This window comes from Actinia tenebrosa, unplaced genomic scaffold (genome assembly GCF_029948245.1).
Source record: "Actinia tenebrosa isolate PJP-AT-01 unplaced genomic scaffold, QUT_ActTen_1.0 PGA_scaffold5__44_contigs__length_20552954, whole genome shotgun sequence".
Lineage (NCBI taxonomy): Eukaryota > Metazoa > Cnidaria > Anthozoa > Actiniaria > Actiniidae > Actinia > Actinia tenebrosa.
Window position 1 is genome coordinate 17,782,928 of NW_028292582.1, and position 25,138 is coordinate 17,808,065.

A 25,138-nucleotide genomic window follows, 5' to 3' on the forward strand; every position below is an offset into this window, starting at 1 on the left:
GAGACAGGAAATGATGTCAAGTTTTTACCCTCTACCATTGTTTTGCAATTGGTCTCGGCTCTTATGCATAAAAAAACGAGTTTGTTTCTAGTAAATAAAAAAAAAAATGAATAAATAAATGAAATAAAAGACTGGGATTTTGTTTGCCAACGTTTGTGTATTCAATGAAATATTCCCAGAATCCTTTCCAAGTGGTGCCCAAGAGCCCGCATAACGTACAGTCAGCGGTAACCCCGTCTAGTCCAAAGCCTTGTCTTCACTCAACACAACAGTTTGTAGAACACAAGATGTATTGATGAAGAAAAACTACGAAATCTCCATTCCTGGATGTCTGATCGCCGTGTGCTTGTTCAGTAATAATCTCTACTTATCCTGCGATCGTTTGATGCCTGGAGGCAGGAAATTTAGTAGTCTTAAGGCCAGTACAATCTCCGGAGTCCGAGGAACTCAAAACCCTACTAAAAGTTGCCGGTGACTATAAACATTTACAATATATCCTTTTTATTCGTGAATAGTTTTACTCTGGTGCGATTTTTTTAGCTTTCTTATATTTTTATGTGCTGTACGTTCTTCCTCTTTCGGTACTGTGAGTTAACAAAGCCTGTGGTTCGAGATTTCCATGGTTTTACAGTCCGTTTTGTGGTTGATGATATTTTTAGCACAGTGAACACCTGTGTTGTGTTGTGTTAATTTAAAGGCTGTTTAGCCTATAGCCATCTAACGCTTGTCTCCAGCCGCTCGCTTCTTATATTTTGTTACCTTTTCTTTGTCATCAACAGAAACGGATCTTCCAGTACCGGTGGACACCACACAATCTCTTCTCTCTTAACCGTTCCTCCCGCTTTCCACTTTCAACCACCCAAAGTTCCAGTTTTCACGATGATGGGATTTGAAGTACTGTTTTTTTCTTACTTACTATCGGCACTAGTTCTTCAGTACATCAATATATACAAGCTGGTAAGACAGTTTTTATTTGTACACGAATCATTAGTAGCTCCTAAACCCTTACTTTCACATCCAACAAAGATCCTTTCTATTATATATATATTTATAGATTAATGTTTTTCATATCAATTTCATAATTAAAATTCATATAAGCTTTATTTACCTGTATATATATTTTCATAATGTATAATTTATCTTATATCTTCTTAATGAATGAATATAGTTTTTTTAAAGACTCTAATATTCGACAAAAATTTTCTAACATATTTTATAATTTCCATATCTGAACATTTTTTCTTGCTAATTACTATTTATCAGTCAATAAGTACATAGTATTAATTTTGTGCAATATCTGTGACCTAATTTACATGTTGACAGTGTATTTATGTTTCAGCAGGCATTGAAATGCTAACTAAAAACAAATATTTTAAATGAAAGGAAAACCTAGGATACTTATCATTGACATTACTATTAACATTCAGAACAGAAAAAATATTTTATTAGCTTGCAAGTAGTAGATATGTCTATGGTTCATAATTCAAGAGTAATTTTAATATGTAGATTTTTGAAAGTATAAAGGCATATGCTTCGGAAAAAAAAAGATATTTCTCAAAACCTCCAAATTTAAATTTAAGCCTTCAAAAATTGAAACCCTTTCAAATAAGCCCTCCCAAATACAATAGAACACTCTTATAAACTATCTAGCTAGCAAATTAACCAAAGTTATATAGCATTTTAACTTTTTTCTATTTTTTATTTAATTATAAGTTTTGGTTAGAGTGCAAACAATTAATCCGTGAAACACTTATTACTAAATATTACAAAATAGTGCTAATTAAACAATAGAAAACATTAGAATTTGCATGATATTGTGCTATTTAGTATTACTAAAGTTTCACGGTTATATTGTTTGCACTCTATCAATAATATTATGTTAAGTTTAATACAGGTAACAATAAATATGGTATGTTGAGATGCAAAATGCCATTTGAAAGTAGCCCCAACTATTGATTTTATAATACACTGCATTATTTATGAGACTGGTGTATCTAATCTGTTTTACACAGTGTTGAGCACTGTTATTTTATAACCAATTATAAAAATAAATGTTCAGTAATTGTTCAATCTACCTACTATATGCTGCATTACATGAGACATTAATCTTTTGTTGTAAGAGAGTTCTTTTCAGGATGATGAATGTGAGATGCTATACTTTGTCTTTAGATAGCTGATAGTATGTTTGTAATAATACCAGAACATAAACAAACTCTGGGCTGATCAAAGTTTATATGACGGTGACTGATGTGATTCACAGTTCAATTAAGGCTATATTACAACTGATCAACAGACAATTTATGTCCAGAATAGAAACTTGTCTGCTCAAATCTTTACCTTGTTGATTATTTTGACTAGTAACTTTGATACTTTGAGAAACAAGGTATGACTGATATATTAGTCATCATGACCTGCGTCGACTGACCAGCTGTTATTTTAGCCCTGCTGCTATATTTCTGAATGTTTTTATTCAATGATAACACTATGAATATGAACTTGGCTTCAAATTATTTGGCATTCCATGTTGTTGATATGTTGTTGTTTTTTTGGTTTAGAATTTCCATGTGGTAGATCCATACCTGGTATCATTTATTGTTATCTTCCTGAGCAGAAGAATGGCATGGATGCTGCTCAAACAGGTGAGATGCATGTTCTGTTGCTTACACAATGACCATAAATTGTATTTGAGGAGGGAGGAGGGAGAAGGGCTATAAGAAAGGAAAGCTTAACCCCTTTAAAGTGGAAAGGGGGAGGGGGGGGGGGGGTTCGTTTAAAAAATCAATGATCCAGTGTAGCAGGAAATTAATTTTTCCTAGTGATAGTAAGTAGCACATGGCCAAGGATAGGTGTAATATTTCACTCTTAAAACATAGTAAGGTTTAAAGTGTTTATAATATATACTGTATACACGGTAACCTCAAATTTCAATGATACCTTGGAACAACCTTTGAACTGAGCAAAGATTTTGCATGGCTAATTGATTGATGGATTGAATTGGAATTTACCTCGTTAGGTTTATCTGAGGGAGGTCGAGTCCACAGAGCAAAATTTTTTTTCCACTCAATATTACCAACTTATCGTTTTCCAACCTGGTATCCTTAAAATTGTGCATTCTGATTGGCTGAGCGAACTGGTAGCATTTCTGTCTCTACTGCTATGCCATCTGCAGGCCTGGGCATGGAATAACAAATTGCTAAACGATTTTTTTTAAAAAAAGCAAAACAGTTGGATATTAATTAATAAAGTAAATGTTAAAAAAAGTTAGTTACCATTCTAAAGTTGGTCCTTAGGAAAAAACTGTGTCCTCAACCTAGGAAATGGATCTTGGCCTTATGGCATCGGTCCTGTATGTTAAAGACTATGGGCACAGTTCTTCTCTATACAGACTTCCTGGCCAGTAAATGATGTAACCATGTTTTTTTTTGTCATCTCCTCCCTTAATTTTCTCTATCCCGTCTATTTATCCATCCACACTCTGTCATCCTTCCTTGCTTCCTTTCCATTTATTCGTAAGACCACTATCATCTACACATAAATTTCATTTATCAATTTAAAAGGAATATATTTTTTCTAGAATAATAATAGAGCATTTAAGCATAGAAAAAAGACTTCCCAATCCTTGCAAAGAAAAATCAGTACATACAGTATTCAAAGATTTTCCTTACTTTAATTTACTTCATGACAGGATTTATTGCCCAGATGAAAGTTTGAACAATTATTGATAACATTTTTCGCTTTATTTCATGATCACATTTGTGAGCTATTGCACCTGGAAATATGCCACAACTTAAAAGCTCTATACATTATTTTGAATGTGTTTTATCCTAGTAACTAATGTAAAAATGCAGTTTTTAAATAATCTAAATAATTTTTGTTTTTCCTCTTTTCTCAGCTTCTTGCTTCAGAAGTACTTTACAATATCAAATATGTCAGTGTTTTGCTGTTAAGAATGGTATTAGTTTCTTTCTTCTCCATAATATCAGTCTGGTTGCTATGGAAACTGTTTCAGCATAATGCTATTCCAAACTACCTCTTCTTGGTTTACCCGTGAGTATAACATAACATATACCCATGCATTAATCATTTTTTCATGGTATATATTCGTATATAACACATTTTTTATCCTATGAAAAACTCCCTTTTTCACTTTGACATATGAGTGGCATTGGTGGCAAGTGCTGCTATGGCACTGTCTCTCACTGCTGCATAGTTATAGTCAGAGGTCGTGAGTTCGATTCCTGGCTTCATGCTATATGTGCGAGTTCAGTTCGTTCAATTTGTTGTCCCCTCCCTTGCCACAAGTATAATTCTTTGGGTTCTCTGGTTTTCCTCCCTGGCTTGGCAAAATATGTGGCTTGAGTGTTGTGTGTTTTAAAATTAATGATATTTAAAACTCTTGTCTTATATGTCAAAAAAATGCAGCTTTCCTGTAACAAGATATTTATTATTTACATAGGACATGGGTGTTTTGATTCTAATTTCAGTGTGATAATGTATCTGTGTGTGTTTGGATTTACTCTGGACCCACAAGGCAACAAAGTAATGTTTAAATTAAGCCCTCACATTGAGCTGCTACATCAAATGGACCCGTTAATAAACAAGAATATGGACCGAAAAGCACTACACAATGTGGAGTCCAAGGACAGAACGCTGCTGGAAACGCCATGTAACCTTCCACCTGATGCAGTACGGTATGAAGCTGAATGCCTTCGCACAGATTTTAACTGGAGAGTAAAGCAAGTCTTGTTCCAGTCTTTGGTTTCAGCGTATTTTGTTGGGTTTATTCCTATGAGATTTTCTGAGGTATGTCAACATGTATTAAAGATCTTTCTCATGAGGCAGCCATGTTACGATTAATCCATCCCGATATACCCTATATCAGGGCTCTAGAAGTCTCAGGACTGTCAACGCTCTTTGAAAGAAGAGAAGCAAGCAGCCAAACTGTGTTCAGTGAAGTCGTTAGTAACCACCAACACAGTCTGCACAAACTCCTCCCTATATATTTTTCATATTTTGCGAGTCCTTTCGCAATTCAGCCTTGTGGCTGCAAATATTTTTAGGAAATAAAAGTATCTAGTTCTAAGTTTCGGCAGGCGAGGAATATTTATTAATGTTATTTATTGTATTTTATTTTAGCAACACTATATTTATTACGATCTGTGGTGGGCATTACAACAAACACTATTCATCTGGTTAAGTTCATTAATGATGCTAATGATGTACATGTTACCGCTGAACTACTGTGATGCGTTACATAAATGTGCTGCTCATCTTGGAGGCTGGGAACGATATTCTTGTGGACAAAGAGACACACCTCATATGTGAGTAGAATAAGACAGGAATAGACATCTTTACCTTGGGTGTAGTGTTTTCCCATTTCAGACCACATGTCATTCTCCTTAGAATAGAATTCCTTGTTAAAGTAGTATTCATATTCACACGTCTTCTCATGTGCAACCGTTAAATAAAGAAAACATTACGCCAAAACTAAAGATTGGTATTCATGGGCTTGTCCAGGAATTTTAGACGGGGAGGAGGGGTGGGGGATTTATTACAAAGATTTTACTAGGAATTCAAGGAAAAGGGGCAGAATGACTGTTACTAACGATATACTAAGAAATTTTAGCAAGGAATAGGGGGGGGGGGGGGGGGGGGGTGGAGGGGGGAAGGAGGAGAAGGGAGAAGGGGGGAGGAGGGGGTGGAATAACTAGTCACCCCTTTTATCACCCCCTGAATCTGCCGCTGGTATTAGACGTTTGCATGATGGTGTCACTTGACTCCCACTACCATAATGCTTTGTGAATTTTCTTTCTTAAAATTTAATCTGTGTTCCCTTATGAGAACGGTAAGACAATTGGTGCTAATTAACTGAACAAAAGAAAGTGTGCAAGGGAGTCTGGTAGTAGAGGTCAATGATGCCATCACTCAAACGTCCTATTATGCACGTTACAATTACAGGTTCGACTTGTGTTGAACAATTTCAAACTTCAAAGCCGCCATGTTGGATGACATTCTGGTTATTTCCTCCAATATGGCGGCAAGGTCTTTTGTCATTTCATTTCCTGGGGGATTTTTGCAGGCCAAGAGTGTTTTATCTATAGTCCATAGAATTTAAGTAAGTTCCTGTGACCAAAGTTTTATGAGTGCAGTTTATGAATAGTTTGCCACTGAAGTGTCTAATTATCGCACGAGTTTTTTTGAATAGAGCTTTTGCACCATCACGTAATGGCAGCCATGACAGTAGGCACAGCAATAGTCTTTTTCTCCTGGAAAGATCAATTATTTCTCATGTAAATCAGATTGTAGACCAGACTAATTTTTCGTCCCTCTAGTCATGGCTGCCATCACATAATGGTGTAAAGCATCTATTGTAAATTTATAATTCAAAGATTTTCCCTTTTGTCTGGCATTTGATCGGTTAAACAGCAAGGAATACCAATGGAAGCCCAATTTAGATTAAAGTGAATGGTGAAAATGAAATCGGAAAAATTAAATAATTAATATATTTTAAATTCGAGATCAAGATAATGTCCTCCGTAATGCGAAAGAGCAAAAAAATCAATGAAAAATGCACTAGAACATTTTTTTTCGCGCGCGCCTTTGTTTTCCTATATAATTTCCCTATGGTATCTGATGTCGATCTTATGTATATATACTCTGAAAAAAATGCATTTTTTATTGATTTTTTTGCTCTTTCGTATTACGGAGGACATTATCTTGATCTCGAATTTAAAAAAATATTAATTATTTAATTTTTCCGATTTTATTTTCACCATTCACTTTAATCTAAATTGGGCTCCCTGTGGAAATACTCGCCTATCTCAGTTTCCTTCTTGTTTCCTCTCGTAGGTCCTAACTGGGAGAACCTGTACAACTAGTACGACACTGTACAAAACTGAGTTCGGTGGCTTTTTTACGGGTTGGGGGCTCAATCTATTGAATTGCATTGCATTTTATCCATTGTACAACCAGTAACTTTTAATTTTTTTGTTTGTTGTAGATGGTCACCAATAACAGTGTGGCCTCAGGGAGTACTTGTACGATATAACAAAGTACTATACCGTGGTCTAGGAGTGCATAATGTAGCTGTTCCTTCAGATCCTCATCACGCTAGATTTTTTGTAAGTAGTCCATTTTGTCTATCCCAGTTATTTTCTTTTCCGTTTCGATCCGAAGTGATGAATTTGTCGGCTGCCATTAATATGGTAATGGTTAAAATTCGCAAGTAGAAATGAAATTGCGAACGTTTGTATGTTCAGTGGTCGTCTTTTTTTCAGTTAACCTCTTACCCATTCATCATTCCCTTTTCGTTTTCATTATTTCATATTCTCTCAGTTGTTCCTCTTGGTTTATAGACACTTTTCTCCTGTTTCTCTTACAGTTATCTAGTTAATTTCCACCTCTTAATATAGAACTAATGACCGTGTTTTCATGGCGGGCAGGAGCTACGCAAGATTGTCTTTAATGTTTTCCCACTTCAGACCATGTGTCATTCCCTTGAGAATAAGATTCTTTGTTTGAGTCGTTTCTTGTATTTTCCTGGCAACTGTTAAAAAAAGAAGAGGAAATGATTACTCTTGGAAATGACACGTGGCCTGGAATGGCAAAATATTCCACGCAAGAGTTCTATTTTGGGTCAAAATGGGAAAATACTGGATCCACTGTACGGACTTTGAAAATCTTGACTTTCACCTAATTTTCTCTGGACTTGTAATAAGAATTTAGAAAAGTTTGAGTGAGAAAATAAATGTTTGTTTTCTCCGAGTATACAAAAAAGTTCGAGAGTATACTTTTGTCAGACCAAGATACTGTATTAACAAACACAATATGAAAAAATTAAGCCTTACGTTTCAAGCATGGACACTAAGTTTTGGCATTTGGTGAAGTCCAATTACTTAGGCATGTTTGAAAGTCAAATTTACATACGGATTCAGAGCATGCGCAGACGTTTTTCACTCGTGTCGGAATGAATACTTTGGCTTTTAGTTTTTTGATGACGTCAGTTCTCCTTATAGAGTGCAAACTATATGTCCGTGAAATAGCACGAAAACGTAATAGCACTAAGCGCATGTATTTCTGGTGTTTTCAATTGTTTCACTGGTGCTTTTTGTACTGATTAGTTAATGCTATTTCACGGATATATAGTTGAACCCCTCTATTCTCACACCCTATTTGTTTTGTTTAGTTCATGTTCGAGTCTCCATTACGGTTACTGAACTGGATGGCCAGTGCACTACTCACTCTAGTCGTGTACCAGTTGTTCCTGATCACAAGGTGTTCTTACTGGCACCAACTGATGTCTATCATTGGCATGCTTCTATTTAACTACGCTACGCTCTACAGAGTCCTCAGAGATCGCTGGACACTGCAGGGATCCGTAAAACAGAAAGACACAGGACAAGATGATGACGATGACGACGACGATGACGATGACTAACGACGATCACAAGCACTAATTTTTTCTATTAAAAGATTCGGAAATTCTTAGCTATATTCAAAGAGGCATAGACCCTAATATGTTTTAGTAAGACTACAATAGTTTGGACGGTGACGTCAGAAATATGAAGTATGGACAGTAACAGTAATAAATAACAACAGTTGAAAACAGTAACAAAAGAAAAAATAAAATATTTTAAAAGCATAATTAACGCTCTTGTTGATGTCTGCCTTTGAATACTCCAGTCTTGAGCTCTCTGTTGCTCAGAGTTAGCCTTGATTTATGTATTCCAGTGAAGGTCCGTGGAATTTCAAAATGTTTGTTTTGCGGAAGTTGTGCATTCTTCACTTTACTGTTTGTATTTGTGAATATTTAGACACTTACTAGGCTAACACTGAGTAAAGGGAGTAAAGGAAAACAACAGTAATTTGGAACTTGAAAAAGGTCTATTCACATTTTTACGATAACTTACAAATTTCTCGCGCGTTGATTGGTTGGCGCGCGCTCTTTCCGTTGGTTGTTTTGATCGCTAAAAATGAGAAGTTTTTATCGTCTTTGTTATTGTAAAAAACAAATAGACATCAGTTTTTTATGTGTCTGTCCTCTTATTGACGATAAATTTCTTCATCACATTGTCAAAGTAGTATGCGGATCCACCCGGCTACGCCTCGTGAATCCACACTACTTTGGAAATGTGATGACGCAATTTATCGTCAATAAGAGGACAGACACAAAAAAAACCAACTGATGTCTATTTGTTAATTGTCTGAGACACCTATCTGGACAATAAAACCAAATAATCAAAGCGTTTTTTACATTTTTAATAATCTTCCATTCACTCTCATGTACTTGCACAGTCATCCCAGGGCTTGCTGGGAATGTCCGAGGCCGCTTGGTAAAACTTCGTACCAAACAACATACCTATATTATTTCAATATATAACACCCACGTCATGTTGTACTTTCATCATGTACAACAATACACATAAATAAAGGGCATTTAACTTTATCACGTTAAATACATTCTAAATCTCAAAACAAGGGTCTGGCTTTCTTCAGGTTTATATAAACCAATTCAACTATTGGAATCAGTGGATTCACTAAACCCAATATACCAGCGCTTACTATAGGGTTTATCGTTATTGACCAATGGCCTGTCATCATGTACTATGGTTACACCATGAAAACCACGATCAATTATTGCATTTTATAACTCTGCTGTATGACAAGAGCTTGCACTATTTGTATCTGTAAGTCGAGGAAGATGCTCGCTGCTTGGATGTTGGTCGTGGATGCGTCTAAAAGACAAAACGAAAAAAAAAAATTGCAATGTTATTATCATTGAACACTTTTCATACACATAATATAGATACACATAATATAAGTCATTGACTACTGGCCAGTTACAAAGCATTTAGAACGGTTTCCGCAACACTTGTGTACAGCACGGGTACGTAACGAACTGCTGTAACATTAAGATTGCTAGATGTAATCCAGGATAAGCAGCATCAACAATGCATTTCATAGTTTTCCTTGCAGTCCATAGATACCACCCCCTTCCCCCCACCCCCACCTCTACTCCACAGGTGTCTTGGGTACAACGTACATTTTTATTGACGCCAAAAAACGTTTTGTACGGAGATGTTGTGGCGCACTCCTTGTGCTGCGGCGACGAAGTATTGTGAATGGATGAGCGCTAACGTCACGCGTTAATGCTCATCGGTTGTCACACTAACAAAATAAAGGATTTAACACTTAGGGTACTCAGGTCAATGAACTGCGTATTTACCGAGGGATTAGCTGAATGAGTTCTCTTGGGAGTCAGATTTGCTGTAATGGCCTCTTGAACTACATAACGAAAAAAGAAAAAATATTATCACATACGAAAGAAGAACTTAAGAAATGCTTACTAGAGTCAGTGAGAGGATTTATCGAAAGACCCTAGCCCACCGGGATTCTCGTGCTACAGGGTATTTAACTCCACTTTAAAAGGGATAGATGTTTTTGATGGATAAATGGGTTTGAAAAACCAGTCTTGTGAACTAGTTACAGCTGGGTCCGCGTGATCTTCTATGGAGCGCTAGCTATACCACATAGATAGTCCGATAATTACAACTATAGCTAATATCACTTCACAATGAAGCATGAAGGAGTATTAGTTTGAGGTGTAGGCTATTGGAATCATGTTCAAGAATAATCATCCTACCTTCCCCCTCCCCCTCCCCCTCCCCCAACGAAACGCGATGTACAGTATTATAGGGAATGCGAAAGTGCGAATATTAGTTTGAAGCTTACCCTTCAATCTTTCATTCAGACGATCAAGTGATTCTAGTAGCTTGTTTTCTTCTATTGAAAGTGCACTTGGTGCTAGAGAAGCAAAGAAATACAAAACAACATTAAAGAGGAACTATGATAGGAGTCATGTACATAGCGTAATAAATCTGGAGGCGTGTCCCTGACGCGTGTCATGACTGTACACATTCAACTCATAAGAGCAAGGACACTTTGATTGTTACACTCCCTTTCGCCATACAGTGAGCTGATTATGAACTAAACGCGTTTCATTTACAGTCATTCTAAATCACGCGCCCAACAAGACATGCATATCATGCTTGTTTTCTTCATTTTTTCAAACAATTTTTATGATTGACTTCCACCCAATTTAGACTTTGCCTAGTTACCGTTGCTAAGTCCCACAAGCTCAACAAATTAGCTAGAATATCTCGGAAATTATTTCAGAATTGTAAATTGTTTCAGATTCTAGTGTCCTGTGAAAATACTGAAAGAAAATTGCCTCTTAATGCTTGTAGTACTCTTTAAGAGAAATACTTTTTGTGGGACAAGATTTGAATTCCAGTGGCGTGGGAAAACTGCTGCAACGTTGATTGGTTCACTATTGTCTGAGTCGGAACCATAAATAAATAGCTAGCTCATTGACAGGGCAGAAAAACGACAAGCCAGCTAATTTCACGATTTTTTATTTGACTGAGTTTAAATTTTTAAGCGTTTCATTTGTGTCACTGCTGCTCGAAACTTGTGACGAAATTTTGTCGAATTAGAGTAATTCTACTTATTAGTATTCACGAAAATGTCAGATAGTTTTTCTGCTGATCAAAATATCACCTCTCCCAAAGTACACGGCTTTATATCTCAAATACGTATTCACTAAAGTTTGGTTGCATTTGATATTTTGCTATTTGGCTCCAAAAGAACATGTTTACAAAATATTGAGCTTAAATACGTAAAGCTGTCCTTATGGCGAAAGGCCAAAAGACGTTTTTCTGCCCTGTCTAGCTCATTCGTTTTCCCCTGCATCCTTTTAATGGACGTCCATCAAATCTAAACTTTACTGACTGTGATAGAGAACGTCTGTGACACAGTGCTCTACAGTATTAATGTTGACCTACCTTTTTTGGCATTATTAAAGAGTTGGTGAGCCTGTGTTTGTTCGGGAGTTGTCTCATAGTGTTGTCTAAACAGATGTTCCTGTGTCTGCTGAGACGCTTTCATGACGGCTCGTAGTTCCGTCTGGGTCAAAGGAATAGGAGCACCTACAATATTCACGAAACAAAAAAAAAACAAAACAAAACAAAACAAACAAAAAAAAAAAACAAAACAAAAAGAAAAAAACAAAAACAAAAAAAAATTAAATTAAATAAATAAAACTTGAAAATGTCAATGTTAAATAAAAATGTTGAGAGGGCAAAGGAAAAACGTGTTACGACCATCAATCCTGTTGCGTGTAATGTGGTACTGTGTCGGTGTGCGCCTTAAATTAGAGCATGTCTTCTAGTACGACATATATATTCTATTTTCATATGTTTGTATGCGCATCCAAGATGGATCGACCACAAATAATAAAAAAAATATAATCCAAATAATTTTTTAAAATATTTTTTTTTTAAGGGAAAGAATAACTTTTATTGAATTTTTATTGAATTTTTTTCAATGAAATATTTAAAAAATCGTTGCTGAATCTTAATTCTCGTCTAGTCTACTTACCTCTAGTGGAAAGACTGACAGAAGGGTTTTGTCTGCTCGTCATGGGAGTAATGTTCATTTGTTGTCGAGGTACTATGGGTGGTTTCCCTTGTCCTGACTGTCTTGTTCTAAGAGCACGGTGTTGTAGCAATGGTTGCTGTCGATACCCCAGGTTATCAGCAGATCCATATCTTCTTAACACCTCATGCGAGCCATATCGACGCAGACCTCCTACCGTACCCATGCCAGCTATCGAGGACGATCTATCACGGGAAGGTTCGGGGTCCCTCAGAGTGTTATCTTGGGCCCCTTGAGGAAGAAACTGTTTTGCCTGAGATCGGCGTACGTCGATTCTATTTACACAGGAATCTGAGCCTACAGACTGTGTATCTTTGTGGTGCAAGCAGGTTCGGACTCGGTCCCACAGGATATTAATCTCGTCATCTGTCGGTGTTTTATCCAGTGATATTGATCGTCTAAGAGTCGTTGTTTGAGGATGATGAAGCTCATTACCATATGTGGACAAGCACTGCTCTGCCGACCACGTTGGGGTTGCATGGAAAACAGGATTGGTCCTAATACTACTACCATCCTCTTTTCTCTCCTCACCAGCCCTAGATGGCCCATTACTTGATGTTCCTACATAGGTAGGGATTCTTGAGGGTGGGGCCTTACTAGGCGTCACCTTTTGGCCCCTTGACTTAGCGGACCCTACTCTAGGTTGATGGACTTTCTTGTACACAGTTCTAATGTCACTTTTATTGTAATCGTCGTTTGGATTTGAGTCAGTTTGCTCCTGTGCAAGATGTCCTCCCAGATTGATGCTCCTGATAATATTCTGATGTTCCTCTTGGGCTGTGCTTGAGTTACATCGCATGCTGATTTGCTCCATATCCCGCTTGATGCTTTGAATCATCTCATCATCATCATCATCATTTTCTACCCCAGCGGCTTCCTTTATCCCATTTTTCCTGCCATTCTTGATCAGGTTTTTCTGATCTCTAATATTTCTTTCATGTGGGCCTTCTTTCTTCTTGATGACAGTACGGTTAGTTTTTCTTCCTACACCTCGCGGTGAAGTCTTCCCCGAATGATGTCTTATGGCAGCAGCCGCTCTCTTTCGGTGTAGCGGGCTACTATAAACTACACCCTTGTGCCTCGTGCTGGGGTGTGGGGGCTTTGCTGCCATCGCCTGAACACCTGGCGAATGATCTTTCTGTGCCTTATTTATATTACTACTATTATTACTTTCTTTGAAAGTAGTTCTAGTATCACTGCTAAGATGTCCCTTGGATTGTATACTCTCCGTTCTTTTCAAGTCACTGGTTGTATATGGGGCTTGTGGGTTTGTTAAAACATACCCAGTACCATACCGATCTCTGTTAGGTGTTTCTTTGACATTACCGGTGTAACTGTCTGTTCTCGTACCTTGTTCATTTCTCTCATTCATTGGTCGCGAATCCATGTTTTTTCTTGGCTTAGGAGGCTCATCCATAACAATAAAAGCAACACTGTTGTTCTTTTTAGTATATCCAGCCTTTTCAAACACCTCATCGTCATCGTCATTCAAATTCCTGTCTCTACCTTGTTCGTCAGGTTTTGAAGGGAAGAAACTCCCAGGATACCAACTACGATAGTATGCTGAATTCTTTGCTATTGAATCAATATCGGGTGGTATAGACTCCCTATTTGTACTCTTAGATACTTTTCCTTGTGTGCTATCCTGTTCATAGTCACCACTGTGACCTGTGCTTTTGTTCTGTCCAGTAGAATTTGATGCGTGCGCATGCGTACTACCTGAAGTTGTTGTAAGTAGTGTGGATGAGCTACTAGCAGCTATGTTAGCTGTAGTGGTATTAAAAGTCTGACTCGCTTCTTCAGTGCTGATCTTTTGTCCAAAAGGATTGCGGTAGATGTTGATAGGGTTGCCATAGTAATCAACATGATGGAACTCTTCCTGACTAATCTTACGGACTGCGGGCTCAAAGTCTTTACAGCATTCCTTATTTGACCCCTCGGGAGCGTCACCTTCATACATCGCTCCTTCTCTAAGAGAATCATTGTCGTCTTCTTGTGTTGCATGCTCTGGTCTAACCCTTTCTTGGGTGTAGTCCAGACTATCTCGTACAATATCTAAACTGTCTTTCACCTCTAGGATTCTACTGTCCTGTTCTTCGTCTTCTTTTTTGCTTTGAGATTCCATCTCCCTAGTGCCCAGGCTGCTCGTGCCGTACTGACCTGGAGGTCTTGGTGCACTAGGTGATGTAGGCTCCGGTTGAGCTATACATTGCATAGGATGGTCCGTGTGAGTCATAGAGGAACTAGTCACCTCTCCAGTGGTAGCAACGGTTTTATTCACAGAAAACGGTATCTGAGAATAGATGGACTTTGGAACAATCATGCTCGCACTACTTCCAGACTGCAGAGACACACTAGAGGGGGATCCATTACTTTTCATTGGGGTACTACCTGGTGTTTCAACCACTCCTCCACTATGTACTCCCTTGACGACAGGTGCAGTTGGTCTGTGGGCTTGGCTCATGCTTGCATTATAAGCATTATTTGCTGCAATTCTATTGTTATACAATTTGACATATTGCTTACAGCTGTCCTTCTCTGCAGTCACCAGCTGACCAGTAAGACCGTCGTCAAACTCAATGCTGTCAGAAAAAGTCACACGTCTTCTTGAGACTGACTTTGTCCTGCTATCTTTCACTATTATCCCAGTGACCAGAGGAGCGGAGCAGGGTGTGTCTTTAGTCACTAAGTTGTCAGATGGTACCTCATCTAGGCTATCAAGACTGGTTAGACTTCCTGTAGGGGAATGGCTGCCCATAGTCTTAGGCAATGCTCCATCTGTCCACTCCTCATTCATAAAGGCAAATTTTGGACCTCCATTTTGGAGGGCACTTTCACGTAATCTGAGCTGTTCCTCGTGGTCAAAGGCATATCCATTGTTGCCTTGGTAATTATTATTTCCTTGGTTACCATAGTTACTGGAAGATATTGATAAATCACTTTCATAGTATGGATTCTGCACCCCTGATGTTCCAATTTGGCCCTGATTCATGATTGGGGCACTCAAGGTCCCTATTTTGGTATGGTCATCACCAAGATCTTGGTACATGTCCTTGGGTCCATAATACTGTATTTCATGGTCCTCAAGGTCCTGATAGGGGCTGTTTACTAGTTTGAGTGCATCTTCTAGTGTTGGTGCAGCTCGTGTTATCTGTTGACCATCCTTGATTTCTAAAATGTGACCTCGGACTATTCTAACACCATCTTTTAATTGTGGAGAACCTGCCACAAAATTGAAACTAATTAATTTATGTAAACTTGTCCAAAAAGTCCCTATGGACATCACATCAATCATGTTATAATATAATAGGAGGTTAGCAACAGTCAGATTTAACCAGTCTTAAAGTAATAATTATAATCTATCTGCTATATAAATTACACAAAATAGCTAAGCCCTGCTTTCTTTTCATTAAGTTTCTATTCTTACTCTTGCCTCCACAGGTAGCCCAAGCGAGGTTAGAATTTGTATTAGGCCAATTTTAACTTTTTTGCCCTCTAACCACACAGGGTGAAAGAGGTACTCTTTTTTAAAGGTAAACTAAGATTTCTTTACTTTATTTCACATTTCAACGATTTTATTGAGGTTTGTAATGATTGATCCCATATATTTTCTTATAATGTGTAGTTTCAACATATCCCCCTCACAGAGGAATTTTTTTAAGACACCCCCCTACCCCCAGAAATACCAATTTTCTCCCATACAAACTCTGTAATTTTTGTTCTTTCTCTGACCCCCCTACTCTTTGGAAATTCCAAATTCCTCTGTGGGGTGGGTATGGATGATTTCTGGAACTACCCAATATGACACCACAGAACCCTTGCTTGGGCTACCTGTGTTGCCTATCTCTACAGCCTGAATACCAATCACTACTTCTATCTTACCTGTTGGTGATGATTCTTTCCCACTGTTTGGTCGTGTCTTCTTTTTGTGCAGTGCTTCCTTTTGGAACTTCTGTGTTGCTTCTTCCTTAAGCTTGCGTCGTTCTGCAAGAAGCTCTTCCCTCTGTTTCTCCTCTTCTTCCTCTAATTGCTTCTTTTTATTTTCTAAAGCCCTACAATATAAAACCACAACCAGTTAACAAAGTAATGAGACCATTACGCTTATAATTCCTAATCTCATGGACAAATTGTAAAAATTGGATATTTCAAAAAATCATTTCTAGAAAATACGAAACCCCCTTTCCCCATATTCAAAGTTGTTTTGCAATTGGTGGCAGAGTAGTGAGAAAAGAGATTGGAGTTGCTTCCCCAAGGAATTGAGCTTCCTGTGTTGTCTAGGTCTCAAGGTAATTGTTTGTCAATTATTGCAGTGTCACTTTTCATTATGATTCACTAGCCTTGGCTTGATTAATATTACCAAAACTAATCAGAACTTTAAATTTGCTATGCAAGAAGTGCTTTGTGATGCTTTTGCTATTCATTTATTAGATGAAAAACATATTTGTAACTAAGCTCAACAAATTATGCAGTGTATGGGTGTGGGGTGGGTTATTTAGGTCACCCTATAATTTCTTTTACCAAGACAATGTTTGATCTGTATTCATACTACTTTGACTATTTGGAATCTTAAATGAAGCTCATTTTTTTCCCCATTTCATATTGGTAGCTAATTTTAGTCTCACAAGGCACACTACATTTTGAATTCAATCCAAGTTATCCATATGCCCTGACTTTTATCGTACTTATGACAAATCATAGTTTGCCTTTTACATATTTTACAACTTTTATTACAAATTGTACATGAGATATTATATGGTTGACAGGGCAGAAAAACAACAAGCCCGCTACTTTCACGATTTTTTTATTTAACTGAGTTTAATACTCAAAATTTTTTAGTGTTTCATTAGTGTCACTGCTGCTTGAAACTTGAGACAAAATGTTGTCGAATTCAAAGAGTAAATCTACTAAGTGTTCACGAAATTGTCAGTTTTTCTGCTGATCAAAATATCACCTCTCCCAAAGTACATGGCTTTACATTTCAAATACTCATTCAATAAATTTTGGTCGCATTTGATATTTTGCTATTTGGCTCCAAAAGAACGTGTTTACAAAATATTGAGCTTAAATACGTAAAGCTGTCCTTATGGCAAAAGGCCAAAACCTGTTTTTCTGCCCTGTCTTACATGTATAGTAAACTTGCTGGTTGATTTTCTCTTTTATGTGCGAGAGAGAGGTTTTCCAGGTTGTCTGGGTTTCCTCCCTCTGCAACAATCAACTTCTAAATTCCAAATTGATTTTAGTGGATAATAAGTGTAGAAATACCCCTGTCCAATCCCATTTTTATTGTTTAATATTCATTTACCTTCGTCTTCTATTGGTTTCCTTAGACAATTCTTTTACCCTGTCTTGTATATTCTTTCCCTCTAGTCTGGCTTTTTCTCTCAGTCTTTCTACTTGTTCATTCTCTACAGCCTTGTATTTATCTCTGACATGTATGTCAAGGTGGATTATAACTCATTTATAATATAACACATTATTAATATTTATAATAACACCTGTGTTTTGTAAAACAAGAATGAATTATATAATCAATAAAAAAATGAGGGGATATTTATAATTATTATATATATGACTTAAATTCCTTTACAGAATAAAAAGAATGGTAATACAATAGCTGTAAAACATGATAAATACTGTGCTTTAAAACAGATTAACACAGATTCTACTAACACAGAATTTATTCAGCAATAAAATAACGAATTTCTGCAGTTTTATTTACTAACATTAAATATTAATAATGATGTTTGGTAAGAATTGGTTTTCAACAAGTTTATATTTCATTTTATAAAATAATTGGTATATTGAGAGTATCAAAACACGCTATCGTCATTTTTAATCTATCGCGTGTGCTCATTGGTCAGTTTGAATAAGACGGCACGTAGGGAGAATTTACTTAGACTTTGCTTTTTTTCGATCTTTTCGCGCGTTTGTTATTCTATAAAACAAATCAAAAACAGTTTTCTGTGTTTGATACTCTGATCAAAACACTTGGGATGTTGGGAGAACACTCGAGAAGCTGGAAACCATTCCGCTACGCGTCGTGGTTTCCTACGCTCCTCTCGTGTTCTCCCAACATCCCGCGTGTTTTGATATGAGTATCAAACACGGAAAACTGTTATTGATCTCTTAAATCAAACATATGTGTAAACATTATTAATTGACAGTATTTCAGCTGATCAAAAATAATTATATATTAGAGATTTTGAAGTAAATATTTCTAATTGCCTCAGTTCATTCAAGAGTATAAGATAAAAATTTATGAAAAAAATAATGCTTGAATATATAAACTCAAAACATTAATATATCTAAATAATTTATGTCAATTATGTCAATGTCATAAGATAAGAATTATTTCATTTCATGGTATATGTAATATATAATAATATTATAATAAATATAATTTATGTTGTGTTGCTTAGTAGGGAATTATTGTTCAGTCTCTCTCAAGTGTCAGTGATACTGTACTATACGTATCCCATGAGAATTTAAGAATCGCTTTTCATGACTGGGAAGAAAACCAAAAAGGGGCTCCAATGTGACAACCTTCCTGCAATTAGGTGTATATAGGATTGGCATTTTTTCTATTTGTATATCTATCTACAGTTTTATAGTTTATTGCCCCATTCACACCATAGTTAATAGAGGGGAATTCCCTCTATTAACTATGTTCACACCAAGGCTTAAACATGTTTTAAAGTGGTTTAACTAAACAGGTTTGAAAAACTATCTATGAACACTGCACATTATTTTGTGGAATAATGCATGTAAACTATCCTTTGTCTTGCTGTGACAATATTTTAGAAAGTTTCATTATATTGTAGGTTTCTAGTTTCTCAATTTTTTTCCTAATAAAAACATAGTTTAACTATAACACGTTTAGGTGTGAATGGGGTATACGTTTTATAGTTTTATATTGTAATGTAGTTTAATAATTAAGACGAGGGCCACAAGTTTATAAGTGTAATCACTTTTTCATGTTACCCTCTTTAAATAAAGTCTTTACTTACGTTACTAAAAAATCTCTTATTTCACATATAGTGATAGTGAGAGACTTTGCATAGCCTCCCTAGCCGGAGAGCCTGACACCAAGTACAAGAGTGTGAGTTTTTTTAAAAAGAGTGACGACCACCATTTCTTAGTTGTGGTCATGTACATATATTGAAACCTTTAGATTTTTCTTAAATTGGAAATTGACTACTGTACAATTCAGTGTTAAACTCAGGCACAGAACCAATTTTAAAACTAGTACCAATAATCATAGTGAGATCTAAAGGTCCACTCCACACTCCTTACAACTATATCTACAGTAATATTCTAAACACACAACTCTCGATCAACCACACATGAGCAATGTTGATTTTGCAGTATGAGGACAACTAGAAAATCTAAAGAAATACCCTCGTAGTAAGGGAGAGGACAACACTCCAAACAAATTCTTTTCATCAATTTGGTCAGCAGTAATCGAAACACAGACCCAACTCATAAGACTCACAGTTGTGAAATTCAAACATTTTACTGCTATAAAACCCTCGCCACCCTTGAAAAATAAAGTAGTACATGAGAGCTAGACAGAACATTTAGCAGTTAAATGAATTTACCAACTGTTTATACCAACTGTTACATAAATACTCACATGTGTACTAACATAATACTTCTTTGTAGATCTCTTAACATCACTAAGCTACTACCAATGAACATACCATATTTTACTATAAAGGTAAACCAAAACTTTATCCAGCTACGGTTAAGCCATAGTAAACATTGAGTAAGATCATAAGAACTGCATACCAAAATTAGTTTATATTTATAGCATCAATGCTTTATACTGATAAACTACTTATTTGAAATTTGATAAACCAAACTTTTTTTCCATTTCAATTATTAGTCACACTGTCAACTTCTGTCAATCATTTTTTGAACAGTTATTAAAAGAGATGAAATTTAAGGTAGTTTTTATATTACGAGATTATTAGGTTTAGTGTCTTTGGAAACCCCTAATAAACTCACTTTCAAAATGAATTCAACTTTCTTTCTTTGCTTATGATAATAAAGCGCAATTTTTCAATGATAATTCAATCAGCTTATAACAGAGATAACAGCAACCTTAAAAGCCAAAGCAGTTTGTGTACACATAATGCTTTTTGTCGAGTGTTAATGTCTTGAAAAAATTCACTCAAACAGAAGTCAACTGTCTTTGACATTTTGTCGGGGTTTGTCTGACAAACTAGTTTTTCAAATCGTTTGAAATTATAAGTACGAGCAGCAACGATTATAAATATCAGCTTTAGAAGCGTGTAAGGTGTCATTACGAATTCTTAAATTAGTCAAAACACTACATTTTCGGTTGTGAAGAAGACAAGAAAAGCAGTTCGTAGCACTCGTGTTTAAACGAAATGACCTTGCAAAGGATACGAATATGCACCTTTTATCATGCTGTACAGTCATCATTCGCCAGGTATATCCACCAAGGTTCGCCAGTGTAGCATTTTTGACCAGTAATTCATGGATTAATGGGTATTAAGCAAAGATTTTCGTAGTTTTAATGGCGGGTTTTTCTGTTGTTGTCCTCTTCTTGGCAACAAATCGACGACATGTTTACTGGCGACCCGACAGGAACCATGGGATACGGGGAGCCTGGGACAACACACAGGAAGCCCGACTAATTGGAATGTATAAAGAGAAACTGCGAGGAAGCAAAGGGCAAAGTTAGTGTTTATTCGCTATTTTTTATTTTTTTTTTTATTTTATTATTTTTTATTAATTTTTTAAAGCTTCTCTAAATATTTAAGGAGAGATCGAAGAACGGCCTCAAATCGCGCTGAAACTTCGCCCTGAAAACTGAACAAAGTATTAGGGATGAGGGCAAAACATTGTCATCTCACGGGACCCGATTTAGGGGGGAGGGGTGGTGTTACTCGGTACCCACCACCTCTGGAAGTGGAATCTTAGATTTTGTCCCCAAATATCTCCAAAACTAAAAGCCAAATCACAGAAATGAATGGACTGTCTGTCTGCATGTATGCTAAAAAACAAATTTGTGTATAGAAATTGCCACTACAGACCCCCAGTATCGAGCATTTGAAGAGTCCTGAGGGGGGAGGGGTATGTACCGGTACCCACCACTTTAATTCATAAAATCGGGTCCCTATTTTGGATCATTGTTTTGACCTCGCCCCTAAAAGCAACGACTGTCAAGTTTTGAGGCAAATTGTTGAGCGGAAACTTTTAATTGTCACTGATGACTTTATCATAACTCCCATACATTCTCTTATAAACCATACACAGGAACCTTCGGTTTGGGCTGCCTGTGTTTTATTTAAAGATTTTTTGCGGGATTGCTAATAGAGTATCCAAAGCCTTTTCAAAAATACTTTTTTCCCCTTATAAGATACTTTAGGTTTCAAGATACAAAGGCAGTTGACATTTGTTTGCGCTCAAGCAGAGCCTTCAACAAAGGGACCTTGAGCTGAATTGATTCGTTATCAAAGTCATATTTCAGCACGTAACTGTTTGTTGCAAAAATAAATGATGACTATTTCAGTTACCGGCACCTTTAATTTTGTTTAGCCATCGTTTTTTTTTTTTTTTGTTCTTTACTAGCTCAAAGTTTAGAAGTTTGTCTATCATGATACATCGTAACGGCAGGTTTGTCATTCAATTCAACAGCGTCTGTTGAACCAGCTGTGCAAGACTCACTTGCTTGAAACAGTTTCTTCAAAGCGCATCTAAAATCTTCAAGGAAAACAACGTAGACTACAGGACTGAATGCTGAATTGGCCGCGTGAAGAGTAATAGCAATAGAACCCATGATGCGAATAGTTGCAAAACAATCTGACCGCAGCCGGCTGAATATCTTCCTGCTGATCGAAGACAACGTGTATAGAATGTTCAACGGTGTCCAGAGGATGATATATAACAGTAATGAGCACAGGACCATTCTCACAGCATTCCTGATTCGCAAATCTCTTGCTTTTCTTTGTAAAGGTGGAAGATTAACAGTTATTCGTTCTTGACTAAGTTTCCTTAGGATAAGGACGTTAATGATCAATATGAGTAGGAATATTAATAGGGGAAATGATGCTTGAACGACGTAATAATAGAAATTGAGTGTACTTTCGATATAGTCACATATCATGATCTCATTCGGCTTGCTTCGTGTCAGCATAACAAGATCATAGGCGTAAACCCCAAGGGCTACGCCCCATGTGCCTGCGATCAATAAGGTCAGCTTCTTCGTTGACAAGGGTGTTACTGTCATGGGCGTAAAAACAGCGCGATAACGAGTAATACTGATTATCAACAAGGTAAATAAAGATACCATTGGTCCAACACCATAAACGAAATAAAAAACCTTACAGGCAAGTTCTCCCGATTCTGGGGTGAATGTTCTTGATTCCATCAAGGCCGTTAACAAGTCATCCACGAGCACAAGAGAGTCAGAAATGGCAAGATTCCCAATTAAGGTGTTTATATTTTTCCTCATATGTTGATTTTTGTAGACGATTAAAACCACCAAGAAATTCCCAACTAATCCAAACAGCACCACTAGAGCAAGAACTGTCATGTTCACCACTTCTGGCAATGAGATTTTTTTAACGGAACAAGTTTCTGTAACATTTTGTTCTTCGTTAGTTACACTGAGCAGAAATGTACCATTGTTGTCCATCGTTTTTGACTCTCGACGAAGATTAAATATTAAGCTCCTAGATCTCTCTTTTTAGTTTTTTGCTTGACTTGTTATAGATCTTGTGCTTTAGAGACTCTTCTCTTCAACCAAGAAGTTGAGCTTTTAATTATTTTCTCCCAAATTACGGAATGACTGGATATTGGCCACGATGATGGAGCTATTTTCCGTTCACGTTCTGTTTCATCTGCAGCTAGGACGGATATATTTCATATCGTGTTCTCAGTGTTGAAGTAGGAATTTATTTCAAAACGATGTAGTGAATCTTCGCAGCACTATGTTTGGTTTGACGAATAATCTAAAAGTGATCTTATTAAGTCTCTATCCTTTCTGAGAGAAAATCAATTATTCAGGCATTAATTCGTACACCTGCCGTCGTCAAAATCATTATACAATTGGTGAATGTTCATTAAGTCCACTTGCAGTAAAAAAGGTTCGTTGCATGTGAAAGATAACACGCAGCGTGTTCAAAATCAATTACTCTTTTATTACTCACTCATTATTCAAGATTAGCTCACACGGATGTCTCTGCCATTGGCATTTCCTCTCTTCAAATTAATTATAATCGAGTTTTAGTTTGATTTAGTGAATCTTTGAATCTTTTTAAAATTGCGCTTTAGTAAATATAGACGGCCATGGTTTAAATTATAATTTGTGTACCAAGATCTTGTTACACATTTTTTTATAGAAACATAAGTAAAAATGATTTGTTCTTGTTTTAGAAGGCTTGAAAAAAACTTTTTGCCTTTCGGTATAGTTAATGGTTTTTTTGTTGTTCATATTTAAACTTGGGTATGGCTATGAAGAATCCTGGGTGCTATTGTCCAATTTGTTAATTTAGCCTCTAAAAAAACATTTTTGTGTATAACAAAAAATGGGGTTCAAAATGGTCAAATCATAAATTTTTCTCACAAAGCTAAATAATGAATGGAGTAAGGCCTAGGGCAAACGTCGAGCTTTCCATGCACCGAACTCATTAAAAACAATGGATATCAGGTGATAATGAGGCGGCATTCTTGATGCAATTAAGTTCGGTGCATGGGAAGTTCGACGTTTGCCCAAGGCCTAAAATATCCCCAGCATTAGTATAAATTGTATTTCTGACTGACAGGGCACAACATAAACATTTTTGATTATTAATCTCTTTTTAATTTATTTAATTATTTAATTGCTCATTATTTATATTTAGTAATTGCAGTTGTAAATGATAAATAATGAATGATAAAGATAAAAAAAGCAATTTATTGGTGAAGAATTTGTTTAATCAAGTAGAAACGTATTCTACTTGTTGTACATGTAATTTGTCATCACTGTACGAAATCTGTAAGCTGCTAGTATTAATGTTGAATTTTATTTATTATTATTGTTAAGGATTGTTTAAACAGGATTCCAGTAATCCTTTTTCATTCGATCATCTTAAAACCCGGAGGGAGGGGGGGGGGGGGGGGCTGACTCCGGGGTAAGGCCCCCCCAGGGTTTTTAAGATGAATGAAAAAGAATCACCGAAATCCTGTTTAAAAAAAGCGTCGCGAAAAATAAATCGGAATCAGAGAAATACCAAAAACCGAGGTATTTTACCACTTGTCGACCAAAAGTAGTCCTGCACGCACTAATAAATGATATTTATATTATTAATACAATAGTGTGTACGTATGTACGTATGTATGATTGGTCGCATCTCAATAATCTCTTCTAATTGGAATAATTACTATACAGGGTGGTCGGAAAACCTAAATAGGTTTTACAAGATTGCCGTGTGCTTTACCCCCTCTACTCAAATATTTTACTCACATTCAGCGACTCCGGGTTGCGTAGCGGTGAGAGCGTTCGCCTCTCACCAATGCGACCCGGGTTCGAGTCCCGCTGAGCTCGGTGTCGTATGTGGGTATAATTACTGATCTTATCAAAATCCATTGTTTTCAGTCTGCATTATCCCAACAAATGCATAGAGGAAAATCA

General features: G+C 36.6%; 2 protein-coding genes across 2 annotated transcripts; one reads left to right on the forward strand and one right to left on the reverse strand.

Annotated features, from left to right (window-relative positions):
• Positions 1 to 217: 217 nt before the first annotated feature.
• Positions 218 to 8,644, forward strand: LOC116300738 (transmembrane protein 39A). The gene is made up of 8 exons (XM_089038492.1): positions 218 to 471; positions 780 to 957; positions 2,556 to 2,639; positions 3,893 to 4,047; positions 4,485 to 4,803; positions 5,137 to 5,321; positions 7,001 to 7,121; positions 8,186 to 8,644. Exons 1-8 carry the CDS (start codon positions 296 to 298, stop codon positions 8,435 to 8,437), a joined length of 1,470 nt encoding a protein of 489 aa, XP_088894618.1. The 5' UTR covers positions 218 to 295; the 3' UTR covers positions 8,438 to 8,644.
• A 599-nt stretch (positions 8,645 to 9,243) lies between these two features.
• Positions 9,244 to 21,100, reverse strand: LOC116300733 (uncharacterized). Its single transcript, XM_031709657.2, has 8 exons — positions 20,908 to 21,100; positions 17,798 to 17,920; positions 16,378 to 16,547; positions 12,439 to 15,717; positions 11,844 to 11,987; positions 10,732 to 10,803; positions 10,226 to 10,284; positions 9,244 to 9,734 (listed from the first exon to the last, which is right to left on the reverse strand). Exons 1-8 carry the CDS (start codon positions 20,925 to 20,927, stop codon positions 9,675 to 9,677), a joined length of 3,927 nt encoding a protein of 1,308 aa, XP_031565517.2. The 5' UTR covers positions 20,928 to 21,100; the 3' UTR covers positions 9,244 to 9,674.
• Positions 21,101 to 25,138: the final 4,038 nt, after the last annotated feature.

Excerpts from the sequence above, each read along its gene's own strand:
- LOC116300738 (XM_089038492.1), top strand. The coding sequence starts at position 296 with ATGAAGAAAAACTACGAAATCTCCATTCCTGGATGTCTGATCGCCGTG. Across the intron at positions 4,804-5,136 it reads TTCCTATGAGATTTTCTGAG|CAACACTATATTTATTACGA; the intron begins GTATGTCAACAT and ends ATTTTATTTTAG. Across the intron at positions 5,322-7,000 it reads CAAAGAGACACACCTCATAT|ATGGTCACCAATAACAGTGT; the intron begins GTGAGTAGAATA and ends TGTTTGTTGTAG.
- LOC116300733 (XM_031709657.2), bottom strand. The coding sequence starts at position 20,927 with ATGATAAAAGGTGCATATTC. Across the intron at positions 17,921-20,907 it reads ATGATAAAAGGTGCATATTC|AGATAAATACAAGGCTGTAG; the intron begins GTATCCTTTGCA and ends CATACATGTCAG. Across the intron at positions 9,735-10,225 it reads CTCATTCAGCTAATCCCTCG|ACGCATCCACGACCAACATC; the intron begins GTAAATACGCAG and ends TTTGTCTTTTAG.